At 30.9% G+C, this 12,213-nt stretch overlaps 3 protein-coding genes across 4 annotated transcripts; 2 read left to right on the plus strand and 1 right to left on the minus strand.

Annotated features, from left to right (window-relative positions):
* Nucleotides 1-430: 430 nt before the first annotated feature.
* On the plus strand, nt 431-3,489 carry LOC122517782 (protein TRACHEARY ELEMENT DIFFERENTIATION-RELATED 7A-like). 2 transcript variants are annotated; one of them, XM_043636342.1, is made up of 4 exons: nt 431-516; nt 1,093-1,192; nt 1,862-2,230; nt 2,795-3,489. In XM_043636342.1, exons 2-4 carry the CDS (start codon nt 1,178-1,180, stop codon nt 3,038-3,040), a joined length of 630 nt encoding a protein of 209 aa, XP_043492277.1. In that variant the 5' UTR covers nt 431-516; nt 1,093-1,177; the 3' UTR covers nt 3,041-3,489. The 2 variants fall into 2 exon arrangements, with proteins under 2 accessions (XP_043492277.1, XP_043492278.1); XM_043636343.1 differs by having other exon boundaries at nt 436-516; nt 1,140-1,192.
* A 449-nt stretch (nt 3,490-3,938) lies between these two features.
* Nucleotides 3,939-5,137, plus strand: LOC122517784 (mpv17-like protein 2). The gene is made up of 3 exons (XM_043636344.1): nt 3,939-4,386; nt 4,466-4,624; nt 4,702-5,137. The coding sequence occupies exons 1-3, from the start codon at nt 4,384-4,386 to the stop codon at nt 5,125-5,127; spliced, it is 588 nt and encodes a 195-aa protein (XP_043492279.1). The 5' UTR covers nt 3,939-4,383; the 3' UTR covers nt 5,128-5,137.
* LOC122517760 (N-acetylneuraminate 9-O-acetyltransferase) lies at nt 4,526-9,466 on the minus strand. The gene is made up of 12 exons (XM_043636308.1): nt 8,772-9,466; nt 8,532-8,628; nt 8,204-8,462; nt 7,806-8,066; nt 7,490-7,725; nt 7,184-7,432; nt 6,774-7,095; nt 6,429-6,668; nt 6,062-6,352; nt 5,756-5,974; nt 5,243-5,444; nt 4,526-4,833 (listed from the first exon to the last, which is right to left on the minus strand). The coding sequence occupies exons 1-11, from the start codon at nt 8,884-8,886 to the stop codon at nt 5,319-5,321; spliced, it is 2,415 nt and encodes an 804-aa protein (XP_043492243.1). The 5' UTR covers nt 8,887-9,466; the 3' UTR covers nt 4,526-4,833; nt 5,243-5,318.
* Nucleotides 9,467-12,213: the final 2,747 nt, after the last annotated feature.

Raw genomic sequence — 12,213 nt, forward strand, 5'->3', positions numbered from 1 at the left:
AGCAAATATTACGTTATGATCGAACAACATGCAGAGAGGTTAGGTTTCCTTTGAGTCGTTAGCTATATGACAACTGAAGAAAAGAAAAGAAAAGAAAAAAAAGAAAAGAGGATCGCCATTCACCGGTTTAGATTCACTCATACGGCGTGGCCGCAGCAACCTAAACTACCACCACTGTCTCATCTGATTGCAGAAGCGCGCAACCGGCAGGCACGAGTTGCCCTCTCGCAAGTCCGATCTCTGCCAGGTTTTCTAACAGACAAGGTAAGAAGATATGTATATAGTGGAAGCCAAGGGAGGTGCCCCTTCTTGCGTGGGCCTGTTTGTTGCCTCTCTTCTCTTTCCATCACGTCTAAGAAACATCTTATTAGACCCACGCTATATAAACGCAATGCACCAGCATACCGGCCAGTTATATGCTGACTCTATTCGCAGCCGTGCCCGGACTCTAACAATACACTTATATTGCACAAGTGTAAATCGTAATCGTATCTGTGACCTAACGGAATTCCTACCGTAAGAGCATCGTATCTTATTAAGAGAGAGAAAGAGAGAGTGTGAGAGAGAGAGAGAGAGAGAAAAAGAGAGAGAGAAAGAAATTTTTAATTCGAATAAGACCTCCGAGATTCATTCGGAATCGCAACGAGTGTTTCCTTACTTTTTGGATTATTCAATCAAGTGCGGTCGTATACTTAATACTCATGTGGGATCGATTTTACTGTTTACTTTTTTCTTTTTTTTTTTTCTTCTTTTTTTTTCCTAATTTTTTCTTCTTCATTTATAACCCATTAATCTCGCGGATAATAATTCTGTGACTCCTTTTAGGTGGTAATTCAAATGAACAAATTTCAAGTGAAAGAAAAGTGGAAATTCATAATAAAGACGATAATGAATATGATTAATGTGATTAATCGAGATCCGATTGGTGAAATATTTCAAAGATTGATAAAACGCGAATGAATAATTAATTATCGAAGGTCTTATTCTACGATTATTGAGATTTATCTCTAGAAATGATTCATTAAAATTAATCTTAATTTTATATATTTTGGAATTTTTTCATGAACAATTCGTTGCTACTGTTATCTGTAGGATCATTTAATACTTGTCCCAGTACCTACGTGTCATCATTTTTCAAGGTAATCATCAATTCAAACCGACATCGTGGCAACAAAAGATGTATTATCTTCAGGTATGCTCACTTTTTGACATTCCCATTTTACAAAGAACATTCAAAAGAAACTATTGTTTCCGATCGATGATAATAACAGTTGCGTTTAAATATCTTCCTTTACATAAATCAATTTCTTTTTTTCGTTTTCATCTGGACACAAACAAAATTGTTTTCTATTATCACTAAATGTTTACCTGTTATCAGAATAATCGAGATCTGTATCGATAATAACGAACAGAGAAACGACAATTTCTTTTTCCAGACATCATTGTTCCTTTAATCGAGGAACATACTTATGAATATGTTCTCAGCAATGACATCGACTTTTAATTACGAAAGTGGAGCATCGATCTTCTCTCTAATGGATGTTCTATGTTACGCAAAGAACATTTATTTTTTATTAAGTGTATTATCGTGTATTTTCGCATTTCATTCTCTTTATACTCATCGCTTACAATTAATTGTCATATTATTAAATATAATAATAATAATAATAATAATATAAAAGTATATTATTTAATAGGGAGGGTGATGAAATTGAAATAAGGAAAAATAAACAAGGGGTTAATGATTTTCACGATTATATAATAACAATTGATTTATTTCGATTTAAATACAAAATCTAGATATTCCATAAAGAAAACAAAGAAGGATACGTTGTGATATAATATCAAATGATTTCCACAGATAACGTTACTTTGGTTAATAATAGCCAATGTGATATGCGACTTACCACCGGGGACAAGACGTAATACTTATCTACCACCTGAATCAACGAAAGGTTACTCATACGAGAAACCACCGATACCATTTCCAAAAGTTACATCCTTCCCTTCTCGTCCAACGCCAACATTTCCTGGCCCAACTAGACCCACTCCTCCCTTTAATACGATACCGACGAGACCTAACGTACCTCCGACTCCAAGTAGACCATATCCAACTCCTGAAACTAAACCACCAGGAAGATATCCAACGAGACCACCAAATGGATATCCACCTCCAGGACCAAGACCGACTCCAATATTTCCAGACAATGGAAACACAGTTGGTCCTGGAGTAAGTACAAATTTCATCAATGAAATTATCTTATTTTTATGTTAGAGTTATGTGGGATGCGAACGCCTCCATGCCAAATACTTAAATAGGCATTCATGAAGAGATTAGACGGTGGGCTCTGGTTAGCTCAATGGTTAAAAAGCAGTCGTCCGGTAAGCGGAAGATCCGGGTTCGAATCCCGGTCCAGTCAGTTCCAACGGTCAAATTTTTTTCACGAATCCTACAGTTATTTACGTATCTTATTTATTGGTAGTATTACCCTCGGTGTGACATACGAGTTTCAAAGGGTTGATATTTTATATATTTGATTGTTTAGGCTTTGAATAATTATATATATATATATATTATTATATATAATAATAATATTACATTATATTATATTAAATTATTATATATAATAATAAGGGTTGATATTTGATTGTTCAGTTGTTGAATAATTATATATAATTATTATATATAATAATAATATTATATTATATTATATTAAATTATTATATATAATAATAACGGTTGATATTTGATTGTTCAGTTGTTGAATAATTCATTCATTATTGATAATTATAGCACGATCATCATCACCACGAGCCTGGTATGCCCTTTGATTTTAACTATGCAGTAAAGGAGGATGCCTTCGGGAACGACTATTCTCACAATGCCATCAGCGACGGGGATATCGTACGCGGTGAATATCGCGTCCAACTTCCGGATGGCAGAATGCAGATTGTACGATACACGGCCGATTGGAAACACGGTTTTAGCGCACAGGTCTCCTACGACGGAGCCTCGCGTAATTTCAATAGAGGCTACTAGAGCATTTAGCGTTTTTTTTTCCACAGGGATATCTACGATTATTCCATGTCAACGCCGTTTCTAAATATTTTCCAAATATTTTACGAGTATCTAAAGTTAGCATTGCGAAAGAGAGAGAAAGAGAGAGAGAGAGAAAGATAGTGGTCCGAATTAATCTTTTTTCTTTTTATTACTTTTTTTTTTCTCTCTTAATTAAAACACCAATTTATTATAACACCCCATTTTTATTGTAAGTTCAAAACAAATTAGTTATGTTAACTTATTGCAACCCTATGCGACCACATTTCATTTAATCGCCCCCCCCCCAAAGATAATACTCGATTATTCGTAATTTATGGATGTTATTAGGGTACAATAAGTTATTGTAACAATATATACATGTACGTATATGGTATGCATATTACATTAATGTATACAAAATTAAATACGTCATTTACAAAATGGAAAATATAACGAGGAGTTACATAGGCTAGAAAATATTACGATTTTAAAATGACTTTATAATTATAGAATTATATAAAGATTTACAACTTTTTAACGTATGTAATGTTCTTGTTGAAAATCTATTTGCTACACTTTCAATTTTGGAATAGAAATTTTTCTTTATTTCTTTTAATCCTTCCTATGTTTACCTTCCTGTTACAAGATGTTGCCATCGATCGTTCTTATAGTTAGTCGATAATCCTAGCCATGTCGACACGCTGTAAAGATAATGCAACTCTGTGTGATCTATTATTCGGTTGCATTATCTCATAAACATAGGTACGTTTTAAAATTGAATTTATTCGCGCCTCTCCCTCTGTACCATTTACAGCAAAAATTTCTAATTTATCATCGGTCGGTAATTTATCGATACATTTATATATAGTTATATCGACAATCCGAGAGATGGCGCGACTGACGCCACAAAATGTCCAGACGTGTAAAAATCTAATATAAAAACCTATGAAACTTTGTTGACAGTTTAGTCCACGTTTAGTCGTTGAAATATGTGTAGTTATAGAACGAAATTAATATTATAAAATAGTGAAATAATTTTTAATAGACAAATGATTTATTTATGACCAATAATGATACTTTATTGTAAAGTATATTAGATTTCGCACACATGCTCTTACTTTATCTTTTATTGCGACACCGTCACCTGACTTATCACTGTCGTGTTATTTATGCAAGTACTTTAACTTTTTAGAATATTTAAATAATTCCCTATTAAGTTTGTTTAAATTTTAATATTTATTCATAAGGATTCTAAAAAATGCAACATTGTTCATATCTTAATTTATGAATTAACCATAAATCGTATATCAATAATGAGACTTAACTTCTACTGTTAGTTCAAAATGGTATGTAAAACTTGAAAAAATGTTAAAAAGTTATCTCGCACCGATCTTGGAAACTTAAAAAAAGATTCAATGATTCCAGAAACTTAACATTAAACGAGGATTTGATTGGCTCTATAAAGTAAATGCTATAAAAGATAAATTATTTTCATCCAAAAATTTATTATACACCAATGTAGCCGTATCAATTTCTCTTTCAGCTGTAGGAGATATTATAGAACAACACTATGAAATAATAAAGGTTCACTACTTTCGATAGAGTTCATTTAAAAGTTCAGAGTTTGATTTAACATAAAACTTAATACTGTGTACTTTTAGGGCCAATGGGAAAAATGGAGTCCAAGCAGAACAAGGAATATGGCCGTAAGCGGCATGTCCATCGGTATTGTTTGCCATTACTGGTACAAATACTTGGATTCTAAGTTATCTGGACGCACTAGTAAAATTGTACTGAAAAAAGTAATTATTGATCAGTTAATTGGTTCCCCGCTTTGTATAGGGATGTTCTTTTTAACTACAGGATTATTGGAAAAAAGCAATTTGTCAGAATTAAAACATGAGATAGTAAATAAGGCACATAAATTGTACGTAGCAGAGTGGATTATATGGCCGCCAGCGCAGATTATTAATTTCTATTTTCTTCCAACTAAATATAGAGTTTTGTACGATAATACTGTATCACTTGGCTACGATGTTTACACGAGTCAAGTTAAATATGACAAAAATGAAATTACATGTCAATGATAATATTGTATTTATAGATAATTTTAATTTATTACTTTGGGCACATAACAATATTATGCTAAAGAAATATAATAATAAAAAAGATATATAAATAAATAAATTAATTGTGTATTACCCATTGCTTAAGATTCGAATTTGTATTCAGATACTGAATAATTTAAAATCTTCTTGGAAAATATAATGTATTCCATTCAAAACATTCCATCGTGTATTCCAATAGGTACTAGCACAGCAATAAATAACAATAAGTTCCGAGCTACTCTTCTCCAGTCATTTGGTACCGCATATGGTACTAACATAATTGTCAATCTATGTATCTGTCGATAAGAGTCAAAATATAATCAAATCTTTACAAATACTTGTAAAAATATTAACACATTCGAAACCGATAACTTAGTCCTACATCATTTCAATAATCATCGAATCATGTTGATAACAATGTAGTCTTATGCCATTTATATTTAATTCTTATTGTTTATTAGTAGTTTGTTCAATTTTGTTTAATTGTTAAATTGTAATATTATTTCAAACTATTATATGCGTTATCTAGTTAAAATAACATCTTGCTCTAACAATATCGGTTGCGAATATGGTAATATAAAAAAGAACATTAATATAAAGTACTCACTTCGTGACTTGCACATATGAAGATAAATGAAGTAATTAAAAGATTTAATACTGGAAACCTAGGTAGTAGGACCAATACGCCATGTGAATCTGCAGCTAACCATATGTGACCTTGACCTACTAATGTTTCCAAGCTAATCCTACCTAATCCAGCTAGTAGGACGGAATGTTTTCCACGCAGTGCTAATGAAGCATTTCGAAGTACAATATAGCCTACGATCTATAAAGAAAATTTGTATATATACATGTGCGTGAATAATAAATAAGATTAAAAATAAAGAAATTTAAAGAATGTATATAATATTACAGGTATAAAGGCTACATAGGAATGTATTTCTTCGCACTCTGATACCGAATAGCATAGTATTGTAAAAGTAGTGTAAGCTACTAAAGAAATTAGTGCCAATACTGAAGATAATGCTGTCCCTGGTATATGATCTATTCTTTGCAGAGCTACAAGAGCAGCACCAAATGTAACACCCCATACAACGCTATATCTATCAACTCGCCACCGTGACCACCATTCTCGTATATCATCGTCGGTCGTAACGAATAATGCCTTCCAAGGTCGTGTTACAAAGACTTTCTCAAAGAAAACCTAAATTTGTAAGAATGTTAATTTTAATTTAAATTTGTATGATATAAAAATTGAAAGATATTTAATCTAGGCTTACCTCTGACATGTACAATACGGTAATTATTGATACTAAACCCAATAATTTTAAGGCAAGATAAAGCAACGTTCTTGGACCATATTCGGCTAAACTTCCTGAATATACTCTGGGAGGTAGCCACGCCAAAAAGTAAATAACCAAAAACCAAAATGAAACTAATGGTACAAAATGATAAAATTGATAAGGTCTATTCATGCAGAGGCATAATGTCACAGTTAATAAATTATATCTGAACATGACCTAGAAAAATAAATTAATGTAAATAATTATTTCATATAGATAATTGTAATGAAAAGTAATGTTGTGTACATGTGACGTGGATTATAATTAAAATGATTTATTTACCCTGGCAAATCTGACGAGAGAAACATCACCTGTTTGCCAAAAATAGCAAAAGTGTCCGTATCCGGAAAGGAATAAATATGCAGAATTAATTAATCTTAAATACATGTAAATTGGTAAAACATTTTTGGCACCAGTAACATGATATATAAGCACTACTGCTTGCATTAAGCCTCTCCATTCGTCCGTTTGTTCCCTATTTAATGCATTTGGTCCTCTTTCGCAATGCTCCGTAAAAAATAATCCAAGAGCTAAGATATATCCGAGTGGGAGCCAAAAGCTAAATTCGCTGTAGTATTTATTCTCCTTCATGAAGAAATTCGTTCTGAATATGACATAAGAAAGAACAAAAATAACTAACGATTAAAATGAAGACTAGACGTAAAACATTATTAAAATTATATATAATATACCTGTCGCATAAATAAAAGTAGGCTAATATAGTAGATAAAATAGCCAAAGATGTGCTTAAGCTATAACAGTCTTGCACTTGAGGAGGTTGCTCTATTTGCACAGCTTCGGAAGATTCTATTTGCGCAGCTTCAGAAGATTCTGTTTCTTCCGTATCTTGGGTTTCCTCCGTAGCTACATTAGAGTATGAAACTTCCGATCGTTGCTGGCAGAATCTTCTGTACAACCAAACACTCCCACCAATTATTATACTATAACAGATTTTCAGTTACCTGCTGTACAAATACAAATAATATATTAACACTTACCATATCGCTAGAATAGATAAAGTTAATAATTGCAAAGTAGTAGCCGATTCCGGATAGCTACAACAGCTCCCGTCGCCAAAGTTCATATGATTGTTACAATAAGTGTTCAGTAATATTTGAACTTTATGACGTAAGGATAACGGACTGGCTAAATATCCATCTGGACTTTGTTCCAATACCCCTGCGCCAACGAGTCTACTACTTTCCCACAAGTATACGTTACTATGAGAAAAAATCTACAAAATGCATCATTGATTATCTCATCGCACTTACACACATTTAATATTATATTTATAATTGTTACTTTTTTTCTTACTTCTATAGCTGCCTTATTACACAGATTAATTTGTGCATTGTCTATAACCGATAATTGGGCAGGCAATCTTTCTTTCACTACAGGATCTTGCATAACCCACAAAACTTGTGAATCTTTCTTAGCTAAAATATCTGCTGGCTGTATTAGCCTTACAAGACCCATGCTGTAATCAGAATACAATTGTGTTTCGCTAATATTATTTGCAAGAATATCAGCGGCAGCGCAGCCTGCAATAATTAAACTGGGCATCGTTTCGTCGTTCTGTAAAAAGACATAATTATAGATAAATATTATAATTATCTATAATAATAATTATAGATAAATATAATAATATAGACAAATAAATGTCATAATAAAGACATAATACTGTACTTATAACATATATATATTTATTATACCATCCAATGCCTGAAATCTTCTATCATAGTGTTATCCAACTTGGGTCTCCATAGGAACTGCACTTGTAACTTTAATTGTGCATCGTTAAAACTTAAATCTGAATTTTCTGGCAATTCTGTGAGATCCGATGCTTTACCATCTATTACGAATTGCGATACAAAAGATTTATAAATTTGCCTTATCCTAGCATCACCGGTAAATACAAAATGATTGTGATGTTTCATGAAAGCCAAATATCTCATGCATGTTCTGCTATCTCTAAAACAAAAATACACATTAAGTAAAATCTTAAATATTAAAAATAATAAATATTACACATCTTCTTACGTTTGTGTATAATGATGCATCATACAACCGTACGGTTGCCATTCTTTATCTCCTTTATATCTTCCTTCTGTTAATAACCATTTACAGGAATCGCTACCTACAGCATACAAAAGTATACAATTTATATTTGAAACAATGATCTATCATAAAAAAAAAAATATCAAATAACATATTATATCTTTAAGTATATATTATTGAAAAATGTACAATTTTATAATAGGATAAAATAACATGTATTACCATAAATAAGATGTATCACGCCATGGTAAAGTATAAAACAAACGACAAGTGCTGTAGCCAATTTTTTTGCACTCGCCACTGTTATCAAACTGATAAAGTATTCCGCAGAAGTCATGTATAATTATTTTATTAATCACTTAGATACATTTTATGTATTAATTAAAACAACAACAACAAAAATACATTTAAAAATATGATTTTACAGTTTTACAATTTTACAGTTTTACAGTTACAATGTCATGATCAATGTCGTCTTGCATGGGATAATCAAACGAAAGGGGTATTAGGATATGAATTAGTTTAATACGATCAAATGTGATTTTCAATTGAAATGATATGAATATTATTCAATGATCGATAGTAGTCAACGATAATTTAATGATAAACCGAACTTTCAAATCTCATCACGTCATACCACTGTCGATTAGGTTTTGTTCGTATTGTCCGGCGTCGGGTTTATTGTTACGTTTCTTAAGCTTCGTTTACATTATCTACATTTAATACTCGATTTACACGGTAGATTGGCTAGTCCAATGTTACAATTACATCAGTACATCTAATCATCAACATGCAGGGTACTTCAATAATTTTGTTCACCTTGAATATCTTCTTTAAAAACTTTAAATCTATATATATAATGGTGAAAATCATTTGTTTTCAAGCTCATTTTTTTTTACAAGATTTCAAGGTTATCGATTTTTTTTAAACGGAATTATATATATTTTTGATAATATTTTTCTAGAGCATGAAAAAATAAATAAAAATGATCTGCACGATCATATTATCATTCCTTGATTTCACTGTTATTCAAATGTTTATTTAGTATCAGAATCAGTTTAAAATGAAAGTCCTGCGAGAAATTGTCAAATCTGTTAATAGATGTCTCTTTAATCTCGCAAGCGTTGCGTGCTTCGAATAAATATATATACTCAAAATTGTCTATAAATCATGGAGAAGGGTATGACATACCGTTATCGACCTTCCCTTTATGGTAAACTCTGGCTCAACATGTTTCGGGAAATAGTTGACTATGTAATTATTTCACGTGTAAGATTCTCGTGTTTTATTTATTTTTCGTATGGTTTAATTTAATGAAAGAATGTTAGATATGGTGGCCGACATACCCTTCAATTGTTTTATTCTTAAATACAATAAAAGATCATTTAGCAAATATATGAGAATATATCCGGTGTTTATCGTATTCGTTAACCATAAAACAACATTTAAACTTGTTGCATATTATTTTTTCGTTAACACGTAGACTGGTCGTGAGGCATTGGTGACACTTTATACGACCATTAGCAAAATAACTCAAATTAGAGTAAATATAGATTGTGATAAATTTAAAAATAATATCATTGTATTTTTAAGAGTTTAAAAAAATTTATTACGACGTTATACAAAGCCATGGCAAAAGTAATTATGTTATTACAAGGAAAATATACATTTTATTTGGGGATAATTCGATGAGTTACGATGAGACATGGTAGGTGGTAAAGAAAATGTTAAACCAAAACAAACAATCAGCACTTCTCGATTTTTTTTAAATTCGCGATAACGTCTTTCCTGTACGTAATTGCTTTGTGAAGTGCAATCTTCAACATCAGAACATTGTACTACTAAAATACTTTGCTTACTTCCATCCTAAAATCGGGAATAGAAATATTTTTTCGAGTTACTTGTTTCTATAACACAATTGAATTTACAACACAAGTATTTGTTGAAAACTATTCATTTTCAGATTCTTGCAAAGAAAGATACAAATTTCGAAGAAAATATTAAATAGAAAAATTTTAAGAAAATATACCAAAAATTCTGTTGGAGGTTCATCGAAGGGGTTTGTGACTATTATAAACTGAGTAAATATAATACATTTTTTCGTGAAACTCGTTCCCTTTGATCTTTGTATATAATAGGTCTTCTGCAAGTAAAGTCAATCGTCACGGTCAGAAATTATTCGTTGCTATAAATTCCTCAATTTTTTCCGTATTTAGGAACAAATAATCATAAAATGGTCTACAGCGCCTTGACGGTCACCGGTGACCTCACCATAAATAATGCATAAAACACAATAATACAACGCCATTTATAAGCTGTAAAAAAAATGTCAACAAAATATGCATTCCATAATAGAAAATTCGTGTAGGCGTGGCGTGTGAAAAGCGCTGGCGGTCAACGTGTTAAACTCAAAACAAATCGTTTACATGGCCAATGGAATAAGATTTTAATTCACATCTTCAAAATGTCTATTCATTAATCAATTTTGTAGAAAAATAAAAACAGAGATGGACCATATCATTAGCAATTTAAGAATAAAAGCACGAATTTGAAGTGTTTGAGTTATATTTATTATAATATCGTTCTAGTATTAATAGTATGATGAAAAGGATCATCTATGCCTAACACTGAAAGAATTAGATTAAAATTAATTAAAATTATTAAAATTATTAAAATTAATTAAAATTAATTAAAATTATTAAATTATATTGTTAAAATTAATTAAAATAATTAAAATTATTTTTGCATAATTAAATTTATATACCAATTTTCATAAATAATAATTTATAATAACAAAATGATAGAAGGGGGGGAGAAGGGTGATGCCGTTCGTCGTTAAATTAAAAAGAAATCTGATGTATGAAGATTTGACGAAGAAAAGAGTAGGTAAAGTAGATTAATACTACTTTTATGTATCATACATAACGACGGATATATTTATAGAGTTGAAATGAATCATTGATAATGGATATTCTTTTTTGATTACTTTATAAATAATATTGTAATCTATAAATCGATCCTTTTCCTCACTTTCTTGTTCTTTACTTTCTCTTTCCCCCCGCCTCCTTATAGATCGGCGTAATAATCAATTTTCTCGATATGAATGAAAATTCCTTTCGTACGATGATGATGCATACGGTGTTAGTTATAAAAGTATAAAGATAATAGCGATAAGACTGAAGAAGGATATGGGATTTTTGAAAAAAAAATACCCTGATGATAAATAACGATGATTGTGTAATTATTCTTAGAAAAAAAAAATATATTGATCGTCTTATATCTTTTTTGTTTGCATTTTTTTCTACATTTACTTGATTATATATTAATTAGTATTTTCACAATGATCGTGATCAAATATGACGAAACTATTCTTATTTCTAAAGAACATGTACAATAAACTTCATTCTATCAGACGAAATATATACATTGTAGATGTATAACGTATAATAAAAATATGATATTATATATGATATAGATTCTACGAGAGACGTGATTTCACGAACGTTTGTCATGACACACTTTCGTTTCTTCTCCAGTGTAGATTAAGACAAATTGAATAATGTGCAATAAAGTTATATACCAGTGTATATTAAATATCATAACCGAACCACCATTAGAATAAATCTTTGGATCAAATTGTGTTGTTTAATCGATTAACAACGAG

This window comes from Polistes fuscatus, unplaced genomic scaffold (assembly GCF_010416935.1).
Source record: "Polistes fuscatus isolate 324 unplaced genomic scaffold, CU_Pfus_HIC Scaffold21, whole genome shotgun sequence".
Taxonomy (NCBI): Eukaryota; Metazoa; Arthropoda; class Insecta; order Hymenoptera; family Vespidae; genus Polistes; species Polistes fuscatus.